At 57.2% G+C, this 21115-nt stretch overlaps 3 protein-coding genes across 4 annotated transcripts in view; all 3 read left to right on the top strand.

Moving 5' to 3' along the window:
• The window catches only part of ICAM1 (intercellular adhesion molecule 1), a 16951-nt gene extending 6771 nt beyond the window's left edge, over nucleotides 1-10180 (top strand). Inside the window, exons 3-7 of the mRNA XM_002828652.6 lie at nucleotides 6816-7121; nucleotides 7367-7654; nucleotides 7737-7991; nucleotides 8116-8361; nucleotides 8448-10180. Coding sequence (XP_002828698.5) covers nucleotides 6816-7121; nucleotides 7367-7654; nucleotides 7737-7991; nucleotides 8116-8361; nucleotides 8448-8620 — 1268 coding nt within the window. The 3' untranslated portion in view covers nucleotides 8621-10180. The remainder of the gene's footprint in view (nucleotides 1-6815; nucleotides 7122-7366; nucleotides 7655-7736; nucleotides 7992-8115; nucleotides 8362-8447) is intronic.
• On the top strand, nucleotides 10180-11913 carry ICAM4 (intercellular adhesion molecule 4 (Landsteiner-Wiener blood group)). The gene is made up of 3 exons (XM_002828651.4): nucleotides 10180-10759; nucleotides 10889-11191; nucleotides 11339-11913. Exons 1-3 carry the CDS (start codon nucleotides 10180-10182, stop codon nucleotides 11455-11457), a joined length of 1002 nt encoding a protein of 333 aa, XP_002828697.2. The 3' UTR covers nucleotides 11458-11913.
• A 962-nt stretch (nucleotides 11914-12875) lies between these two features.
• Nucleotides 12876-20149, top strand: ICAM5 (intercellular adhesion molecule 5). Of its 2 annotated transcripts, XM_024238397.3 has the most exons (11): nucleotides 12876-13487; nucleotides 14435-14704; nucleotides 14852-15172; nucleotides 15399-15686; nucleotides 15985-16239; nucleotides 16371-16619; nucleotides 17072-17317; nucleotides 17414-17692; nucleotides 17775-18014; nucleotides 18717-18983; nucleotides 19710-20149. In XM_024238397.3, exons 1-11 carry the CDS (start codon nucleotides 13406-13408, stop codon nucleotides 19985-19987), a joined length of 2775 nt encoding a protein of 924 aa, XP_024094165.3. In that variant the 5' UTR covers nucleotides 12876-13405; the 3' UTR covers nucleotides 19988-20149. The 2 variants fall into 2 exon arrangements, with proteins under 2 accessions (XP_024094165.3, XP_063575366.1); XM_063719296.1 differs by lacking the exon at nucleotides 14435-14704 and having other exon boundaries at nucleotides 12877-13487.
• The last annotated feature ends 966 nt before the right edge of the window (nucleotides 20150-21115 follow it).

The raw sequence follows: 21115 nt of genomic DNA on the forward strand, positions 1-21115 counted from the left end.
GCATCAGTTCTCAAAATGTCATGGGCTGGGCACCGTGGCTCACGCCTGTAATCCCAGCACTTTGGGAGGCTGAGATGGGCGGATCACCTGAGATCAGGAGTTCGAGACCAGCCTGACCAACATGGAGAAACCCCATCTCTATTAAAAATACAAAAAAAACTAGCCAGGCATAGTGGTGCATACCTGTAATCCCAGCTACTCGGGAGGCTGAGGCAGGAGAATCTCTTGACCCTGGGAGGCAGAGGTTGCGGTGAGCCGAGATTGCGCCACTGCACTCCAGCCTGGGCAACAAGAGCAAAACTCTGTCTCAAAAAAAAAAAAAAAAAGAAAAGAAATGAAAGAAGGTATGTTGAATATGAGTGGTATGCCACCCTCACATTAGGGAAGGGCAGTTTCGGGGAGGCTGTATTTATGTATAAAGTAGCCCTAAAAGGAAGTGGGAGAAATGACAATATTAGTTGGCTATGAGAAGAGAGGCTGGGAGGCTGTGGGAGAGGGCTTGGGTGTGGAGAATGCTTTATTTATTTTTTCTTTTTTTGAGACAGAGTTTCACTCTTGTTGCCCAGGCTGGAGTGCAATGGCACGATCTCGGCTCACCGCAACCTCCACCTCCTGAGTTTAAGTGATTCTCCTGCCTCAGCCTCCCGAGTAGCTGGGATTACAGGCATGGGCCACTACGCCTGGCAAATTTTGTATTTTTAGTAGAGACAGGGTTTCTCCATGTTGGTCAGGCTGGTCTCGAACTCTGACCTCAGATGATCCACCCGCCTCGGCCTCCCAAAGTGCTGGGATTACAACGTGAGCCACTTTGCCCGGCTGAGAATTCTTTTTTTGTTGTTGTCTATTTGAGATGGAGTTTTGCTGTGTCCCCAGCCTGGAGTGCAATGGTGTGATCTCGGCTCACTGCAACCTCTTCCTCCTGGGTTCAAGCGATTCTCCTGCCTCAGCCTCCCAAGTAGCTGGAATTACAGGCGTCCAGCACCACGCCCAGCTAATTTTTGTATTTTTAGTAGAGATGGGATTTCATCATGTTGGCCAGGTTGGTCTTGATCTCCTGACCTTGTGATCTGCCCGCCTCGGCCTCCCAAAGTTCTGGGATTACAAGCGTGAGCCACTGCCCCCAGCCGAGAATTTCTCTTTGCGTCCTTCCTACTTTGAGGACTTTGAATGGTGGGAAAGAGTTATCAAGGCCAAAATAAGGAATTCAAATGAAAACAAAACAAAATCAAAGAAGAAAAACAGAAGAGCACTGGGCAGGCTAGGCACGTGGCTCATGCCTATAATCCCAGCGATTTAGGAGGCCGAAGTAGAAGGATCGCTTGGAGGCCAGGAGTTGGACACCAGCCTGGGCAACATAGCAAGACCCCATATCTACAAAAAATAAAAAACCTAACCAAGCGTGGTGGCATACTAGTAGTCCCAGCTACTCAGGAGGCTGAGGTGGGAGGATCGCCTGAGCCCGGGAGGTCCAGGCTACAGTGAGCCGTGATGACACCACTGCACTCCAGCCTGGGTGACAGAGAAAGACCCTGTCTCTAAAAAATAAAAACTGGCCAAGTAGCTTTGGGATTAGCCTTGGGTTCCGGTCCCAGCAAGGCCTTTAATAGCTTGGGGGACATGGCTTCTGCATTTACTTTGCAATGAGGTGAGACCTCCTCTGATGGGGAAAATGACACGGTGAGGGACAAAGGATGTTCTCCTATAATTGTGTCAGGGCAAGGAAGCCTCTGGGTAAATGATCAAATGATCAGCTTTGCTTCTGATTTGGAGGGTGGGTGAGCAGATGCTGACCTTCCCAGGTGAGGGAAGTTGCCGAACATTCCCAGCAGCTTCTGAAAACCCCAGGGAAACCTCTTTGACGGTCTTTTCTGCATCTCTGCCTGATAGGTCTTTTTTTTTTTTTTTTTTTTTTTTTTTTTTGAGACACCATCTTGCTCTGTCGCCCAGGCTGGATCACTGCAACCTCCATCTCCCGGGTTCAAGCAGTTCTCCTGCCTCATCCTCTCCAGTAGCTGGGATTACAGGCACCCGGCACCACTCCTGGCTAATTTTTGTATTTTTAGTAGAGACAGGGTTTTGCCAAGTTGGCCAGGCTGGTCTTGAACTCCAGACCTCTGGTGATCCACCCGCCTCAGCCTCCCGAAGTGCTGGGATTACAGGCTAGAGCCACCGCGACCGGCTCTGCCTGATAGCTGAGAGCGTAGAACTCCAGGTTTGAGACCTGGCTCTGCCACATTTCTCCCTCTGTGACTGCGGGTGCCCCACTTTGCATTAGTTTTTACCTCTGTGAAATGGAGCAGATGGCTGGCACAGGTAGCAAAGGAGTAAAAGGTGTGTGGGAGAGTGTTACCTGAGAGAGACTCTAGCTTGGTCTTGCCCCACCCCTGGTGTAAACATAAAGAAGCCTCCCTGGATGGCTCAATCTTCTCCAAAAAGGTTAGAGGTGTAAATCCTAGAGGAGGTGACCACTAGCTAGGCTTTGAAGGGTGTGTAGGAGTTCATAAAGACAGGCATTCTGGGCAGGAGGAACAGCCTGGGCAAAAGTTGGGAGCAGGGAGAAATCTTGATGGGGCAGGAGGAGGAGGAGGTAGGTTGGTGTGGGCCAGGCGCAGTGGCTCACACCTGTAATCCCAGCGCTTTGGGAGGCCAAAGCAAGAGGATTGTTGGCGCCCAGGAGTTCGAGACCAGCCTGGGCAACATAGCGAGACCCTGTCTCTAAGAAAAAATAAAAAAATTAGCAGGGTACCGTGGCATATGCTTGTATTCTCAACTACTCTGGAGGCTCAAGTGGGAGGATCACTTGAACCCAGGAATTTTTTTGTTTTTGTTTTTGTTTTTTTGAGATGGAGTCTCGCTCTGTGGCCCAGGCTGGAGTGCAATGGTGCCATCTTGGCTCACTGCAGCCTCCACCTCCTGGGTTCAACCGATTCTCCTGCCTCAGCCTCCCGAGTTGCTGGGATTACAGGTGCCCACCATCATGCCCAGCTAATTTTTTTGTATTTTTAGTAGAGATAGGGTTTACCATGTTAGCCAGGCTGGTCTTGAACGCCTGACCTCAAGAGATCCTCCTGCCTCAGCTTCCCAAAGTGCTGGGATTATAGGTGTGAGCCACTGAGCCTGGTCAAGCCCAGGAATTTGAGGTTACAGTCAGCTATGATTGCACCACTGCATTCCAGCCCAGGTGACAGAGAGAGACCCTGCCCCTAAAAAAAAAAATTGATTGATGGGAGGAGGGGTAAGGTTGGCAGAGCCTTGAATGCCAGGTGGAGGAGCTGGGACTTTCCTTCTTGGGGTGATAGGGAGTCATGGAGGGTTTGTGAGCAGGCCAGGGATTAGATAGCTGAAGGCTGGATTTACCGGAAGCCAATGAGCAGTTGGCTGTGGTCCTTGTCCACGCGGCCCATGTTGTGGGCAGTGACCGTATCCAAGAAGGGAAAGACAGACAAGTATTTGAAGACTTCATTGACCAGGATTTGGTAAAGGACTGCAGGTCAGGGTCAAGAAGAGGTAAGAGCAGGACAGACTTCCTCCCCGCTGCACCAGGCAGCTGAGCTGGGTTTCCTCTAGGGGCTGAGGTTTGAGGGTACCTCAAGTTTTGCAAGAGTCTGTAGGAGGTGGTAAGAGAGAAGAGGTGGAGGTCAGAGTTTTCTTGACCATATATATATATATATATATATATTTTTTTTTTTTTTTAACAGCTTAACAGCTTTCTGTTTTATTTTTAGAGACAGGGTCTCACTTTGTTACCCAGGCTGGAGTGCAGTGGTACAATCCTAGCTGACTGCAGCCTCAAACTCCCAGGCTCAAGAAATCGTCCTCCCACTCTTAGCCTCCTGAGTAGCAGGGACTACAGGTGTAAGCCACCAAGAAGCCCAGCTTGGTTTTTTTATGGTGTTTTTGTTTGTTTGGTTTGTTTTTTGTTTTGAAACGGAGTTTCACTCTTATTGGAGTGCAATGGTGCGATCTTGGCTCACCACAACCTCCGCCCCCCAGGATCAAGCTATTCTCTTGCCTCAGCCACCTAAGTAGCTGGGATTACAGGCATGCGCCACCACACAAGGCTAATTTTGTATTTTTAGTAAAGACGGGGTTTCTCCATGTTGGTCAGGCTGGTCTCGAACTCCCGACCTCAGATGATCCACCCGCCTCGGCCTCACAAAGTGCTGAGATTACAGGCATGAGCCACCATGCCCGGCCTTTTTTTTTTTTTTTTTTTTTTGAGACAGAGTCTCACTCTGTCGCCTAGGCTGGAGTGCAGTGGTGTGATCTGGGCTCACTGCAAGCTCCGCCTCCTGGGTTCACGCCATTCTCCTGCCTCAGCCTCCTGAGCAGCTGGGACTACAGGCACCCACCACCACGCCCGGCTAATTTTTTGTATTTTTAGTAGAGACGGGGTTTCACCATGTTAGCCAGGATGGTCTCGATCTCCTGACCTCATGATCTGCCTGCCTCGGCCTCCCAAAGTGCTGGGATTACGGTGGCTCATGCCACCGTAATTACAGGCATGAGCCACCATGTCTGGCCTGGCCAGGCTGGTCTTGAACCCCTGACTTCAGGTGATCCATCTGCTCCGGCCTCCCGAAGTGCTGGGATTACAGGCATGAGCCACCATGCCTGGCCGAAGCCCAGCTTGTTTTTAATTTTTTTTTTTTTTTGAGAAATGAGGTCTTGCAATGTTGCCCAAGCTAGCCTTGAACTCCTGGCCTCAAATGACCCCGCCTTGGCCTCCCAAAGTACTGGGATTACAGGTGTGAGCCACCATGCCCCAGCCTTGCTTTCTTGAGATATGATTTAGAATACCATAAAATTCATTCCTTTTAAGCACATAATTCAATGACTTTTGTACAAACAACCATGACTACAATCTAATTTTAAAATATTTCAATCACCCTAAAAAAGAAACCTCCTGCTTATATACAGTGACTCTGTCTACCTCTTAAGTGAATTCTCCTACCTCTAATAGCCCTATTTTACAGTTCAGGAAACTGAGGTTCAGAGAGACAAAGTCACTTACCCACAGCAAAGAAGCAAGGCTGGGTATCAAATGCAGGACCCCCTGGGTCCTGCTGCTTTTTTTTTTTTTTTTTTTTTTTTTTTCTGAGACTCTCACTCTGTCACCCAGTCTAGAGTACAGTGGCGCGATCTCAGTTCACTGCAATCTCTGCCTCCTGGGCTGAAGTAATCCTTTCACCTCAGGCTCTCAAGTAGCTGGGACTACAGGCACACAACACCACGCCTGGCTAATTTTTGTATTTTTAGTAGAGACGGGGTTTCACCATGTTGGCCAGGCTGGTCTCGAACTCCTGACCTCAGGTGATCCGCCTCGGCCTCCCAAAGTGTTGGGATTACAGGCGTGAGCCACTGTGCGCAGCCTTTTGTTGTTACTAGACTCTGTCATTAATGACTTTTTTTTTTTTTTTTTTTAAATAGAAGCAGGGTCTTTCTTTCCCAGGCTAAAGTACAGTGGCATGATCACAGCTCACTATAGCCTTAAACTCCTGGGCTCAAGTGATCCTCTTGCCTCAGCCTCCCAAGTAGCAGGGACTACAGGTGTGCACCACCACACCCAGTTAACCATTCATTCATTTATTTATTTTGAGATGGAGTCTCTTTGAGACGGAGTCTCGCTCTGTCACCTAGGTTGGAGTGCAGTGGCACGATCTCGGCTCACTGCAACCTCCACCTCCCAGGTTCAAGAGATTCTCCTGCCTCAGCCTCCTGAGTAGCTGAGACTACAGGCATGTACCACCATGCACAACTAATTTTTGTATTTTTAATAGAGACGGGGTTTCACTCTGTTGGTCAGGCTTATCTCGAACTCCTGACCTCGTGATCCACCCTCCTTGGCCTCCCAAAGTGCTGGGATTAAAGGCGTGAGCCACCGCGCCCTGCCAACCTTTTTTTTATTTTTCTTAGAGATGGGGGTCTCCCTATGTTGCCCAGGCTTGTCTTGAATTCCTGGCCTCAAGTGACCCTCTTGCCTTGGCCTCACAAAGTGCTAGGATTACAGCCTGAGCCATCACACCTGGCCAACAGGTTTTTTTTTTTTTTTTTTTTAAAGAATGTCTAGGCCAGGCTCATTTGCTTTCACCTGTAATCCCAGCACTTTGGGAGGCCGGGGTGGGCAGATCACTTGAGGTCAGGAATTCGAGACCAGCCTGGGCAACATGCTGAAACCCCGTTTCTACTAAAAATACAAAAATTAGCTGGGTGTGGTGGTGCATGCCTGTAATCCCAGCTACTCAGGAGGCTGAGGCAGGAGAATTGCTTGAACCCAGGAGGCAGAGGTTGCAGTGAGCCAAGATCGCACCATCACCCTCCAGCCTGGGTGACAGAAGGAGACTCAGTCTAAAAACTTAATTTATTAATTAAAAATAAAAATACAAAAATTAACCGGGTATGGTAGTGTGTGCCTGTAATCTAAGCTACTCAGGAGGCTGAGGCAGGAGAATCCCCTGAATCCCAGAGGCAGAGGTTGCAGTGAGCCGAGATCGAGCCGCTGTTTGCCCAGTCTAGTGCACTGGGCTGCTGAATTTGTTTGACCAGACACCTAGCAATAGACTTTGAAGTTCTTTTCCACTTTTCACTCTAAGATGCTGCTGTCATGAATAAGGAATTTTTTGATCCCCTTCACTAACACTCGGGGCCCTCTTACCAGTTTTCACTGAAGATCTTGACATTCCTATCTGCTTAGGTGTCTGGGTGTGTTTGGGGGAGATACTGAAGAGGTAGGGCTCCCAGGCAGGTGCAGTTCGTCTGTTAGGCGGGCAGCAAGGTCCAGTTCACCAGACACCCCCACCTGTGTTTTCCTGCAGGGACTCCAGAACGGGTGGAACTGGCACCCCTCCCCTCTTGGCAGCCAGTGGGCAAGAACCTTACCCTACGCTGCCAGGTGGAGGGTGGGGCACCCCGGGCCAACCTCACCGTGGTATTGCTCCGTGGGGAGGAGGAGCTGAGCCGGCAGCCAGCGGTGGGGGAGCCCGCCGAGGTCACGGCCACGGTGCTGGCGAGGAAAGATGACCACGGAGCCAATTTCTCGTGCCGCACTGAACTGGACCTGCGGCCCCAAGGGCTGGAGCTGTTTGAGAACACCTCGGCCCCCCACCAGCTCCAAACCTTTGGTGAGGACTGAAGAAGCCAGCAGGGAGAGGGTGGGGCTGGGGTATCCTGCAATGCAGTGCCTGTGGCCCAGGATCTTTTGAGACGGGTGTGGCCCCGGCTAAGGGGTGCGTGTGTTCTAGGCGTATGTGGCCTAGACTGCTGAGTAGCCCTGGAAGAGGATCTCGCAGGAGGGGGAATGAAATGCCCCAGAGAAGGGCTTCGGGACGTCCATCCTTGTCTGCTCACAGCTTTCCTCTCTCCCTAGTCCTGCCAGCGACTCCCCCACAACTTGTCAGCCCCCGGGTCCTAGAGGTGGACACGCAGGGGACCGTGGTCTGTTCCCTGGACGGGCTGTTCCCAGTCTCGGAGGCCCAGGTCCACTTGGCACTGGGGGACCAGAGGTTGAACCCCACAGTCACCTATGGCGTCGACTCCCTCTCGGCCAAGGCCTCAGTCAGTGTGACCGCAGAGGAGGAGGGCACCCAGTGGCTGTGGTGTGCAGTGATACTGAGGAACCAGAGCCAGGAGACACGGCAGCCAGTGACCATCTACAGTAAGAAGGGGCAGGGGCGGAGCGGGGCTTCTTGGGGGTGTGACCTGAACCCGGGGCGGGACTCACTGTGTGCCTATCGCAGGCTTTCCTGCACCCAACGTGACTCTGATGAAGCCAGAGGTCTCAGAAGGGACCGAGGTGATAGTGAAGTGTGAGGCCCACCCTGCAGCCAACGTGACGCTGAATGGGGTTCCAGCCCAGCCGCCGGGCCCGAGGGCCCAGTTCCTGCTGAAGGCCACCCCAGAGGACAACGGGCGCAGCTTCTCCTGCTCTGCAACCCTGGAGGTGGCCGGCCAGCTTATACACAAGAACCAGACCCGGGAGCTTCGAGTCCTGTGTGAGTGGGGCTGCTGGTCAATGACCCCTATCCACCAAGGCCCAATCTCCCTGAAGTCCCATAAGGTCTTGCCTCCAAGTCCTGCCCCCACCCACCTCCATGTCATCTTGTTGTGTTTTTCCAGATGGCCCCCGACTGGACGAGAGGGATTGTCCGGGAAACTGGACGTGGCCAGAAAACTCCCAGCAGACTCCAATGTGCCAGGCTTGGGGGAACCCCTTGCCCGAGCTCAAGTGTCTAAAGGATGGCACTTTCCCACTGCCCATCGGGGAATCAGTGACTGTCACTCGAGATCTTGAGGGCACCTACCTCTGTCGGGCCAGGAGCACTCAAGGGGAGGTCACCCGCGAGGTGACCGTGAATGTGCTCTGTGAGTGAGCCGGCGGGCAGAGCTGGGTGGGGGCAGGGGCCATGGACCCAATGCAATCCTCACCACCTGTTGTATCCTCCCCACAGCCCCCCGGTATGAGATTGTCATCATCACTGTGGTAGCAGCCGCAGCCATACTGGGCACTGCAGGCCTCAGCACGTACCTCTATAACCGCCAGCGGAAGATCAGGATATACAGACTACAACAGGCTCAAAAAGGGACCCCCATGAAACCAAACACACAAACCACGCCTCCCTGAACCTATCCCGGGACAGGGCCTCTTCCTCAGCCTTCCCATATTGGTGGCAGTGGTGCCACACTGAACAGAGTGGAAGACATATGCCATGCAGCTACACCCACCGGCCCTGGGATGCCGAAGGACAGGGCATTGTCCTCAGTCAGATGCAGACAGCATTTGGGGCCATGGTACCTGCACACCTAAAACACTAGGCCACGCATCTGATCTGTAGTCACATGACTAAGCCAAGAGGAAGGAGCAAGACTCAAGACATGACTGATGGATGTTAAAGTCTAGCCTGACGAGAGAGGAAGTGGTGGGGGAGACATAGCCCCACCATGAGGACATACAGCCGGGAAATACTGAAACTTGCTGCCTATTGGATATGCTGAGGCCCCACAGACTTACAGAAGAAGTGGCCCTCCACAGACATGTGTAGCATCAAAACACAAAGGCCCATACTTCCTGACGGATGCCAGCTTGGGCACTGCTGTCTACTGACCCCAACCCTTGATGATATGTATTTATTCATTTGTTATTTTACCAGCTATTTATTGAGTGTCTTTTATGTAGGCTAAATGAACATAGGTCTCTGGCCTCACGGAGCTCCCAGTCCTAATCACATTCAAGGTCACCAGGTACAGTTGTACAGGTTGTACACTGCAGGAGAATGCCTGGCAAAAAGATCAAATGGGGCTGGGACTTCTCATTAGCCAACCTGCCTTTCCCCAGAAGGAGTGATTTTTCTATCAGCACAAAAGCACTATATGGACTAGTAATGGTTACAGGTTCAGAGGTTACCCAGTGAGGCCTTATTCCTCCCTTCTCCTCAAAACTGACACCTTTGTTAGCCACCTCCCCACCCACATACATTTCTGCCAGTGTTCACAATGACACTCAGCGGTCATGTCTGGACATGAGTGCCCAGGGAATATGCCCAACCTATGCCTTGTCCTCTTGTCCTGTTTGCATTTCACTGGGAGCTTGCACTACGCAGCTCCAGTTTCCTGCAGTGATCAGGGTCCTGCAAGCAGTGGCGAAGGGGGCCAAGGTATTGGAGGACTCCCTCCCTCCCAGCTTTGGAAGCCTCATCCGTGTGTGTGTGTGTAGACAAAGTCTCGCTCTGTCACCCAGGCTGGAGTGCACTGGTGCAATCATAGTTCACTGCAGCCTTGACCTCCTGGGCTCAAGTGATCCTCCCATCTCAGCCTCCTGAGTAGCTGGGACCATAGGCTCACACCACCACACTTGGCAAATTTGATTTTTTTTTTTTTTTTTTTTAGAGACGGGGTCTCACAACATTGCCCAGACTTCCTTTGTGTTAATAAAGCTTTCTCAACTGCCTCAGCCTTGTGTGAGTTGAGGGGAGGTGTCACATCCAGCTGGAGTCCTTTCTAAGCAGCCACAGCCTGATCCTCCCACTTCCTCCCGCAGGAAAACACTTCCTCCCGCAAGAAAACATTGTGGGTTGATGGTCATACCCTGAGGTTCTGGTCCAAATCTGGGACTTTCTATGACCTTCTGGGTCTCTAGTGAAAACTAAATAAAGACTCCTCTCCAGAAAAAACATTTGGTTTCCAATGAGGCCTGGAATCTCATTCTTGACCTGGGGAGCGGATTCCCTTTTTGCAGTACTCCCGGGCCCTCTGTTGGGGCCTCCCCTCCCTCTCCGCGGTGGAGTCGAGGAGGCGGGGCTGCGGGCCTCCTTATCTCTAGAGCCGGCCCTGGCTCTCTGGCGTGGGGCCCCTCAGTCCGGGCTTTTTGCCATGGGGTCTCTGTTCCCCCTGTCGCTGCTGTTTTTTTTGGCGGCCGCCTACCCGGGAGTTGGGAGCGCGCTGGGATGCCGGACTAAGCGGGCGCAAGGCCCCAAGGGTAGCCCTCTCGCGCCCTCGGGGACCTCAGTGCCCTTCTGGGTGCGCGTGAGCCCGGAGTTCGTGGCTGTGCCGCCGGGGAAGTCAGTGTGGCTCAATTGCAGCAACAGCTGTCCCCAGCCGCAGAATTCCAGCCTCCGCACCCGGCTGCGGCAGGGCAAGACGTCCAGAGGGCCGGGTTGGGTGTCTTACCAGCTGCTCGACGTGAGGGCCTGGAGCTCCCACGCGCACTGCCTCGTGACCTGCGCAGGAAAAACACGCTGGGCCACCGCCAGGATCACCGCCTACAGTGAGGGACAGGGGCTCGGTCCCGGCTGGGGTGAGGGGAGGGGGCTGGAAGAGGTGGGGGGAGGGTAGTTGACAGTCGCTCTATAGGGAGCGCCCGCGGACCTCACTCAGAGGCTCCCCCTTGCCTTAGAACCGCCCCACAGCGTGATCTTGGAGCCTCCGGTCTTAAAGGGCAGGAAATACACTTTGCGCTGCCACGTGACGCAGGTGTTCCCGGTGGGCTACTTGGTGGTGACCCTGAGGCATGGAAGCCGGGTCATCTATTCCGAAAGCCTGGAGCGCTTCACCGGCCTGGATCCGGCCAACGTGACCTTGACCTACGAGTTTCCTGCTGGACCCCTCGACTTCTGGCAGCCCGTGATCTGCCACGCGCGTCTCAATCTCGACGGCCTGGTGGTCCGCAACAGCTCGGCACCCATTACACTGATGCTCGGTGAGGCACCCCTGTAACCCTGGGGACTAGGAGGAAGGGGGCAGAGAGAGTTATGACCCCGAGAGGGCGCACAGACCAAGCGTGAGCTTCACGCGGGTCGACAGACCTCCCTGTGTTCCGTTCCTAATTCTCGCCTCCTGCTCCCAGCTTGGAGCCCCGCGCCCACAGCTTTGGCCTCCGGTTCCATCGCTGCCCTTGTGGGGATCCTCCTCACTGTGGGCGCCGCGTTCCTGTGCAAGTGCCTAGCTATGAAGTCCCAGGCATAAAGGGGGATGTTCTATGCCGGCTGAGCGAGACAAAAGAGGAATATGGAACAATCTGGGGAACTGGTCATACATGGTGGCTGACGCCTGTAATCCCAGCACTTTGGGAGGCCGAGGCAGGAGAATCGCTTGAGCCCAGGAGTTCGAGACCAGCCTGGACAACATAGTGAGACCCCGTCTATGCAAAAAAAATACAAAAATTAGCCGGGTGTGGTGGCCCGCACCTGTGGTCCCAGCTACCCGGTAGGCTGAGTTGGGAGGATCCCTTGAGCCCTGAAAGTCGAGGTTGCAGTGAGCCTTGATCGTGCCACTGCACTCCAGCCTGGGGGACAGAGCACGACCCTGTCTCCAAAAATAAAATAAAAATAAAAATAAATATTGGCGGGGGAACCCTCTGGAATCAATAAAGGCTTCCTTAACCAGCCCCTGTCCTGTGACCTAAGGGTCCCCATTACTGCCCTTCTTCGGAGGAACTGGTTTGTTTTTGTTGTTGTTGTTGTTGTTTTTGCGATCACTTTCTCCAAGTTCCTTGTCTCCCTGAGGGCACCTGAGGTTTCCTCATTCAGGGCCCACCTGGGGTCCCGAAGCCCCAGACTCTGTGTATCCCCAGCGGTTGTCACAGAAACTTCTCCTTCTGCTGGCCTTATCGAGTGGGATCAGCGCGGGCCGGGGAGGGCCACGGGCAGGGACGGGGTGGGGTTCATGGTATGGCTTTCCTGATTGGCGCCGCCGCCACCACGCGGCAGCTCTGATTGGGTGTTAAGTTTCCTATCCCAGCCCCACCTTCAGACCCTGTGCTTTCCTGGAGGCCAAACAACTGTGGAGCGAGAACTCATCTCCAAAATAACTTACCACGCTGGGGTGAGGCCACGAATGGTGGGGAGGGGAGGGTCCCACGGACATATTGAGGGACATGGATACGCAGAAGAGGTATCCATGTGGTGGCAGCCGGGAAGGGGTGATCAGATGGTCCACAAGGAATATCACAAACTCGAATTCTGAAGATGTCCTGGTAGTCACCCAGCCAGATGAGCGCATGGAGTTGGGGGGGCGGGGTGTCAAAGCTTGGGGCCCGGATGCGGAGTCAAAAGCATCACCCTCGGTCCCTCGTTCTCGCGTGGAGGTCCAGGGCCCCCGCCCACCGAGCAGAAGGCGGACTCAGGGGCGCTCCAGGGTGGCTCGAGCTCACACACGCTGAGTAGACACGTGCCCGCTGCACCCTGGGTAAATACAGACCCGGAGCCGAGCGGATTCTAATTTAGACGCCCGCGAACGCTGCGCGCACGCACACGTGTCCTCGGCTCGCTGGCACTTTCGTCCCGCCCCCTCCGTCGCGTGCCGGAGCTGACCGGGAGGGGTGCTTAGAGGTGTGGCTCCGCGGGGTCAAAACGAGAAGGATCAGTGAGAGAGACATCCCCACACCATCCCCTAGAACTGTCCTTTCCCTATCCAGTGCCTCCCAAATCTCTCTTTAGTCCCCAAATGTATCCCCGCTCTAAGGGGCGCTGGTGGGAGGAGCTACATGTGGGGGCGGAGCTCGGAGTCCAGCTCATTATCATGGCATCTCAGCCAGGGCTGGGGTAGGGGTTTAGGAAGGGCAACCCAGCATCCCCCGATCCCAGAGTCGCGGCCGGGGATGACGCGGGAGAGCGTGGTCGCCCCCAGAAGGCCCCGGGCCATCATGCCGGCCTCCACGTAGACCCCGGGGGTCGCTCGCTCCTGCCAGCTCGCCTTTACCAAGGCCAGGAGCTTAGCGCACGCTCGCCTCCCGCCCCCCGCGCCGCCTCTGCCGCCGCCCCCTCCTTGGAAACCAAGTTACCAACGTTAAACCAATCCCCGAGCGCAACTCTGCCTCCCCCACACCCCACCCGCCGCGCCGCGCGGAGCCGTCCTCTAGCCCAGCTCCTCGGCTCGCGCTCCCCTCGCCTCCTGTGCTTTCCCCGCCGCGGCGATGCCAGGGCCTTCGCCAGGGCTGCGCCGGGCGCTACTCGGCCTCTGGGCTGCTCTGGGCCTGGGGCTCTTCGGCCTCTCAGGTAAGAGCCCCGCTCTGGCTCGGGGTGGACAGGGCGGGGGCGGAGTCCCTGGACCTGAGAAACGGCCTGCTGTCCCTCCCAGCTCCGCCCTCGCCTCGCTCCCACGCCTCTGCCCCCACCTCGAGCCTGAGTCTTTTCCCCTTCCCCCTCCTCCCCAACACACACCCGAGCCCCAGCTACCTGACTCCTCGATAGCCCCTACCCGCTTCGAGATCCTAGGTGTTCTTCCGCACCCAACCCTTCGCCCTGGAGATCCAGTGTCTCTCCTGTCCCCTCCCTGGCTACCTCCTCACGCTCTGCTGTGCACCATGGTCCACGGACTGGCATCTTCCCCACTCGCGGTCCGCGAAGACTCCATCTCTCCAACTACCCTGACTCAGAGGCGCTGTTCCCGCTCCACCCAGAGCCCTGGCAACCGCGTCCCTCAGCTGTTCCCGCGGTTCGTTCCATGAGCTCAGCCTTGCGTCCCGGCTCCGTGTTCTTCAGGAAGGTGTAGGGTCCTTCCTGATCCTTGACCCAGCCTCGTCTCTCCTTTGCCCTTGCCGCAAACGCACTCTCCTCGTATCCCGGCATTCTGCCAGGGCCCTGAGAACTGGTTCATTCCCCATCCCCCATCCCGGGTCCCCTTCGCTCAGCTTTGCTATGTTCATCCAAGACCTCACCTTTCCTCTCCTCTACCCCCTCCCCCCATGCTTTCCCGCCGCTCCATCGGCCCTTTGGAGACCATGGCTCTCTGCTACCACGTCCCAGAGACACCCTCGAGGTTTAGACTCTGGGAGCGCGCCTTTAAACCGGAGGCCTGGGCAGGACGCGGGACGCCTGGGTTCTTTCCCTGGCTGCAGTCTCTCCTCCTCCTCCCCGCCCTCCGAGAACCCTTGACTCGACATAGGGGCGCTAAGATGTCAGGGAGTTGGCTCCCCAGCCTCAGCCCGCGTTTCCCTGGGCAGCGGTCTCGCAGGAGCCCTTCTGGGCGGACCTGCAGCCTCGCGTGGCGTTCGTGGAGCGCGGGGGCTCGCTGTGGCTGAATTGCAGCACCAACTGCCCTCGGCCGGAGCGCGGTGGCCTGGAGACCTCGCTGCGCCGAAACGGGACCCAGAGGGGTTTGCGTTGGTTGGCGCGGCAGCTGGTGGACATTCGCGAGCCGGAGACCCAGCCCGTCTGCTTCTTCCGCTGCGCGCGGCGCACACTACAGGCGCGTGGGCTCATTCGCACTTTCCGTGAGTTCTGGGTGGCCACGCGCGTACTCCACTACTCTCCCTCCCTCCCAGGCCCCGCCCCCTGGGTCCCAGGGTCCTCCCCTTCAGGCCCCACCTTCTGTTCCATGTCCCGGCGTTCCAAGAGCTGCGGACTCTTCCCCCTTGCAGAGCGACCAGATCGCGTAGAGCTGATGCCGCTGCCTCCCTGGCAGCCGGTGGGCGAGAACTTCACCCTGAGCTGTAGGGTCCCCGGCGCCGGGCCCCGTGCGAGCCTCACGCTGACCCTGCTGCGGGGCGCCCAGGAGCTGATCCGCCGCAGCTTCGCCGGCGAACCACCCCGAGCGCGGGGCGCGGTGCTCACAGCCACGGTACTGGCTCGGAGAGAGGACCATGGAGCCAATTTCTCGTGTCGCGCGGAGCTGGACCTGCGGCCGCACGGCCTGGGACTGTTTGAAAACAGCTCGGCCCCCAGAGAGCTCCGAACCTTCTGTGAGTGGGTGTGGGGAGGAGATGGGGACCAAGTCGGGTCGGGTCGGTGTTTAGGAGGTTTAGAGGTAGATACATCTGAATGCTGATCCTGACTTCGACCCTCACCGGCTGAGCTGTTTCCCCCTCCGTGCCTTGAGGATGATAATACGATAAGATAGTGCATGTCAAGTGCTTAGGACATATTGAGTGCTCGGAGTTCGTTCAAACTTGGTTCTTTGACCCCTAGCCCTGTCTCCGGATCCCCCGCGCCTCGCTGCTCCCCGGCTCTTGGAAGTTGGCTCGGAAAGGCCCGTGAGCTGCTCTCTGGACGGACTGTTTCCAGCCTCAGAGGCCAGGGTCTACCTCGCACTGGGGGACCAGAATCTGAGTCCTGATGTCACCCTCGAAGGGGACGCATTCGTGGCCACTGCCACAGCCACAGCTAGCGCAGAGCAGGAGGGTGCCAGGCAGCTGGTCTGCAACGTCACCCTGGGGGGCGAAAACCGGGAGACCCGGGAGAACGTGACCATCTACAGTAAGGAAGGAGGCGGGGTCTCCGCGGCTCGGAGGTGGGACCAGAGGAACGCGTAGGCGGGGCGAAGAGTGGGCGGGACCTCAGTACCGGAACAGGCGTGGCCCGAGTGGCCCGAGGGGGCGGGGCAGGTGGGGGGGAGACGTAATCGCTGGGGAGGAGAAGTCTGTACAGCCTGAGAGGCGGGGCGCGGTACCCTAGTTCGGTCTCAGCACCCCAAGGATTCAGGCAGATAAGGGGCGGGCCTTGACCGGCGAGAGGGATATGGTCAGTATACTCCGACCAAATGCTCCGCCCCCAGGCTTCCCGGCACCACTCCTGACCCTGAGCGAACCCAGCGTCTCCGAAGGGCAGATGGTGACAGTAACCTGCGCAGCCGGGGCCCAAGCCCTGGTCACACTGGAGGGAGTTCCAGCCGCGGTCCCGGGGCAGCCCGCCCAGCTTCAGCTAAATGCCACCGAGAACGACGACAGACGCAGCTTCTTCTGCGACGCCACCCTCGACGTGGACGGGGAGACCCTGATCAAGAACAGGAGCGCAGAGCTTCGTGTCCTATGTGAGTTGGTGATAACCCCTCGCCCCCCACCTCCTGATGACTTCCAAGGACCCGCCTGCTCCCTGGCCGTGTCGTGGAGGCGGAGCCATTTCTTACGTCTAAGCCTCTGTGACCCCACGCCCTGCCCGCAGACGCTCCCCGGCTAGACGATTCGGACTGCCCCAGGAGTTGGACGTGGCCCGAGGGCCCAGAGCAGACGCTGCGCTGCGAGGCCCGCGGGAACCCAGAACCCTCAGTGCACTGTGCGCGCTCCGACGGTGGGGCCGTGCTGGCTCTGGGCCTGCTGGGTCCAGTCACTCGGGCACTCTCAGGCACTTACCGCTGCAAGGCGGCCAATGATCAAGGCGAGGCGGTCAAGAACGTGACGCTAACGGTGGAGTGTGAGTGGGGGTGCGCAGGGTGCATTTCTATCTGGTTCAGGGTCTGGAGGGTGGCCAGCCTCCAGGGAAGAGTAGGAGTAGGGTATGAGGTGTCCCTTTGGGTGGGGTTTTGGGAAAGGGAAGAGGCTGGTTAGTGGGGTTGGAGAAAGATCTTGGAGGATGGAGGGGACCGGGTGGGCGTGCCCCTAGCCTAGGGCGTGGTATTTGGGCGGAGTCGTGGAAAGGCCGGCGGTCCAGAGTGTTTAAGTTTTTAGACCGAAAAAGGCGCCCCTCGTGGCTCAGGAAGCTCCCAGACAGAGTGCATGGCTCGACTAGCCTGACACCTCCCTGGATCGGCGTCCAGGGGTTATGCAGGGACAACACTTTGTGGAAGCCTTGCAACGCCAAGGAGGGTCTAGGGACGTCAGATTTGCCCCCAAACCTCAAAGCCAACAATACACTCCCTCCTCCAGACGCACCAGCGCTGGACAGCGTGGGCTGCCCAGAACGCATTACTTGGCTGGAGGGAACAGAAGCCTCGCTAAGCTGTGTGGCGCACGGGGTACCGCCGCCTGATGTGATCTGCGTGCGCTCTGGAGAGCTCGGGGCCGTCATCGAGGGGCTGTTGCGTGTGGCCCGGGAGCATGCGGGCACTTACCGCTGCGAAGCCACCAACCCTCGGGGCTCTGCGGCCAAAAATGTGGCCGTCACGGTGGAATGTGAGTAGGGGCACCGCGGAGTTAGGCAGGATCTGTGGGACAACCCTGGCTGGACTTCCTGGCCCCCGTGTGAGCCCCTGCAATCCTGTTTCCCAGATGGCCCCAGGTTTGAGGAGCCGAGCTGCCCCAGCAATTGGACATGGGTGGAAGGATCTGGGCGCCTGTTTTCCTGTGAGGTCGATGGGAAGCCACAGCCAAGCGTGAAGTGCGTGGGCTCCGGGGGCGCCACTGAGGGGGTGCTGCTGCCGCTGGCACCCCCAGACCCTAGTCCCAGAGCTCCCAGAATCCCTAGAGTCCTGGCACCCGGTATCTACGTCTGCAACGCCACCAACCGCCACGGCTCCGTGGCCAAAACAGTCGTCGTGAGCGCGGAGTGTGAGCGAGGCCCAGGCGGGTAGGGAGCAGGGGTGCCCCACGGTCCAGGCACTCCCTGACATCCCCCATGGCTGCTTTGCAGCGCCACCGGAGATGGATGAATCTACCTGCCCAAGTCACCAGACGTGGCTGGAAGGGGCTGAGGCTTCCGCGCTGGCCTGCGCCGCCCGCGGTCGCCCTTCCCCAGGAGTGCGCTGCTCTCGGGAAGGCATCCCATGGCCTGAGCAGCAGCGCGTGTCCCGAGAGGACGCGGGCACCTACCACTGTGTGGCCACCAATGCGCATGGCACGGACTCCCGGACCGTCACTGTGGGCGTGGAATGTGAGTGGGGGCAGCACCGGATGGAGGGGACACGGTCCTCGGAAGAATGACTCGCAGCGGTGGGAGCATTCAAGGGCACTTCTCCCAATCCCATTCTTGGGGACAGGGAATTCCAGCCTAAACCAGGGGTAATGAAAAGTCTAGCCAGGCACAGTGGCTCAGGTCTGTAATCCCAACACTTTGGAAGGTTGAGGCGGATGAATCACTTGAGGCCAGGAGTTCGAGACCAGCCCGGCCAACACGGCGAAAACCCGTCTCTACAAAAATTAGCCGATCGTGGTGGTGGGCGCCTGTGGTCCCAGCTACTTGGGAGGCTAATGCAGGAGAATCGCTTGAGCCTGGGAGGCGGAGGTTGCAGGGAGCCGAGATCCCGCCACTGCACTCCAGCCTGGGCGACAGAGTGAGACTCTTTCTTAGAAAAAAAGAAAAGAAAATTCTAGGGAATAGGAGCACGGCCCTCTCAAATCCTGGATTAGAACACTGACCTGGGCTTCACCTCCTTCCATTCAGTGAAGAAGGGTGAGGAATTTTAGCCGCAACAGCAGCCTGATTGTCGGGGAAGGAGGCTCTGATAGGAGGCAGGATCCTCTTCTGCCCATCAGAGGCGCGATGGTCTCACATCGATCGTGGTGGGCCGGAGCAGGGCATTTGATCAGTGGCTGGGCCGGCGCTAAGCCCCACTTCACCTTCTGTGCCCTTCAGACCGGCCGGTGGTGGCCGAACTTGCTGCCTCGCCCCCTGGAGGCGTGCGCCCAGGCGGAAACTTCACGTTGACCTGCCGCGCGGAGGCCTGGCCTCCAGCCCAGATCAGCTGGCGCGCGCCCCCGGGGGCCCTCAACATCGGCCTGTCGAGCAACAATAGCACACTGAGCGTGGCAGGCGCCATGGGAAGCCACGGCGGCGAGTACGAGTGCGCAGCCACCAACGCGCACGGGCGCCACGCGCGGCGCATCACGGTGCGCGTGGCCGGTAAGTGGCAGCTGGGGAGAGGCGGGGCCAGGTATCTGAGAAGGGGCGTGACCTGGGTCTTGGGGCGGCCAGCCCCGCCTGCCTCCCTCTCAGTCCCGGTAGACGAGACGGAAGTGGGACAGAGTAGAAGTCAAGGGTGCCTGAGCGGGTGGGGCTGTTGATCGTACGTTGAGGGGTGGGAGATGGAGGTGGCGGGGGGACTGAATTCAAGGGGAGGGACCCTCCAGGGCTGTCACTGCCGCAGGAAAGGACTTAAAAACTTGGGGTGGATTCTGCGTGGTGGATACTTGACCCAATTCACAATCCACTGTGGAGAAGATTGGGGAGGGACCAAAGTCATTGGATGATGGAGGTAGAGAGGGGTCAAGATCGCCTTCTCTCACTTCCTGAAGCTCCTGGGGCTGGGTTCTTTCTGGGGTCGGGGGAACCTGACCTGGTCCTGCCAATCCTCATTTTTTGGGGGATAGGGAGAGTTGACTTGTCGCTAGGGGGCTAAGTGTGGTCACGGGTTTATATCCCCATGGGCTGAAGTGCTATGTAAATCGGGTCTCGGGTCGCTCTGGCACCGGGAGTGGCCTTACTGCATGGGATCTCTCCCTTCTCCCAAGGCCAGACAGTGAGCTCCCCGGGGCATGAGGACTGAATTCGTGCCTGTGGGAGTGCGGGGGGCGGTGGGAGAAGCCCCCCGGAGCTTGGCCACCCTCCGCGAGGGTCTCCACCCTGCAGGTCCGTGGCTGTGGGTCGCTGTGGGCGGCGCGGCGGGGGGCGCGGCGCTGCTGGCCGCGGGGGCCGGCCTGGCCTTCTACGTGCAGTCCACCGCCTGCAAGAAGGGCGAGTACAACGTGCAGGAGGCCGAGAGCTCAGGCGAGGCCGTGTGTCTCAACGGCGCGGGCGGCGGCGCTGGCGGGGCGGCAGGCGCGGAGAGCGGACCCGAGGCGGCGGGGGGCGCGGCCGAGTCACCGGCGGAGGGCGAGGTCTTCGCCATACAGCTGACATCGGCGTGAGCCCGCTCCCCTCTCCCCGCGGGCCGGGGGACGCCCCCCAGACGCACACGGGGGCTTATTTATTGCTTTATTTATTTACTTATTCATTTATTTATGTATTCAACTCCAAGGGCGTCACCCCCATTTTCTACCCATCCCCCCAATAAAGTTTTTATAAAGGAACTCCCTGTCTCCGCTTCTGTTTCTGCAAGGTGGAACAAGCCCAGGGTTCCAATCGTGACCTCCCGAGTTATTCATTCAAAAAGCGATTTTTGAGAGGGTCGGGGGTGGTGGCTCACGCCTGTAATCCCAGGACTTGTGGGAGGCCCAGGTGGGAGGATCCCTTGCACCCAAGAGTTTCAGACCAGCCTGGGCAACACAGGGAGACCCTGCAAAAAATATTTTTCAAAAATTAGCCAGGGCCGGTCGCGGTGGCTCACGCGTGTAATCCCAGGACTTTGGAAGGCCGAGGCGGGCAGATCACGAGGTCATGAGATCGAGACCATCCTGGCCAATATGGTGAAACCCCGTCTCTACTAAAAATACAAAAATTAGCTGGGCATGGTGGCGCGCGCCTGTAGTCCCAGATTCGGGAGGCTGAGGCAGGAGAATCGCTTTAACCCTGGAGGCAGAGGTTGCAGTGAGCCGAGATCGTGCCACTGAACTCCAGCCTGGCGACAGAGCGAGATAACGTCTTAAAAAAAAAAAAAAGCCAGGGGCGGTGGCTCACGCCTGTAAGCCCAGCACTTTGGGAGGCCAAGGCGCGCGGATCACGAGGTCAGGAGATCGAGACCATCCTGGCTAACACAGTGAAACCCCGTCTCTACTAAAAATAAAAAAAAATAATAAAAAATAAAAAATTAGCCGGGCGTGGTGGTGGGCGCCTGTAGTCCCAGCTACTCAGGAAGCTGAGGCAGGAGAATGGCATGAACCCGGGGGGCGGAGCTTGCAGTGAGCCGAGATCGCGCCACTGCACTCCAGCCTGGGAGACAGCAAGACTCCGTCTCAAAAAAAAAAAAAAAGAAAAATTAGCCAGGGCCGGGCACGGTGGCTCTCGCTTGAATCCCAGAACTTTGGGAAGCTAAGGCAGGTGGGTCACTTGAGGTCAGGAGTTCGAGACCACCCTGGCCAACGTGGTGAAACCCCTTC

The sequence above is a fragment of the Pongo abelii genome, chromosome 20 (assembly GCF_028885655.2).
Source record: "Pongo abelii isolate AG06213 chromosome 20, NHGRI_mPonAbe1-v2.0_pri, whole genome shotgun sequence".
Lineage (NCBI taxonomy): Eukaryota > Metazoa > Chordata > Mammalia > Primates > Hominidae > Pongo > Pongo abelii.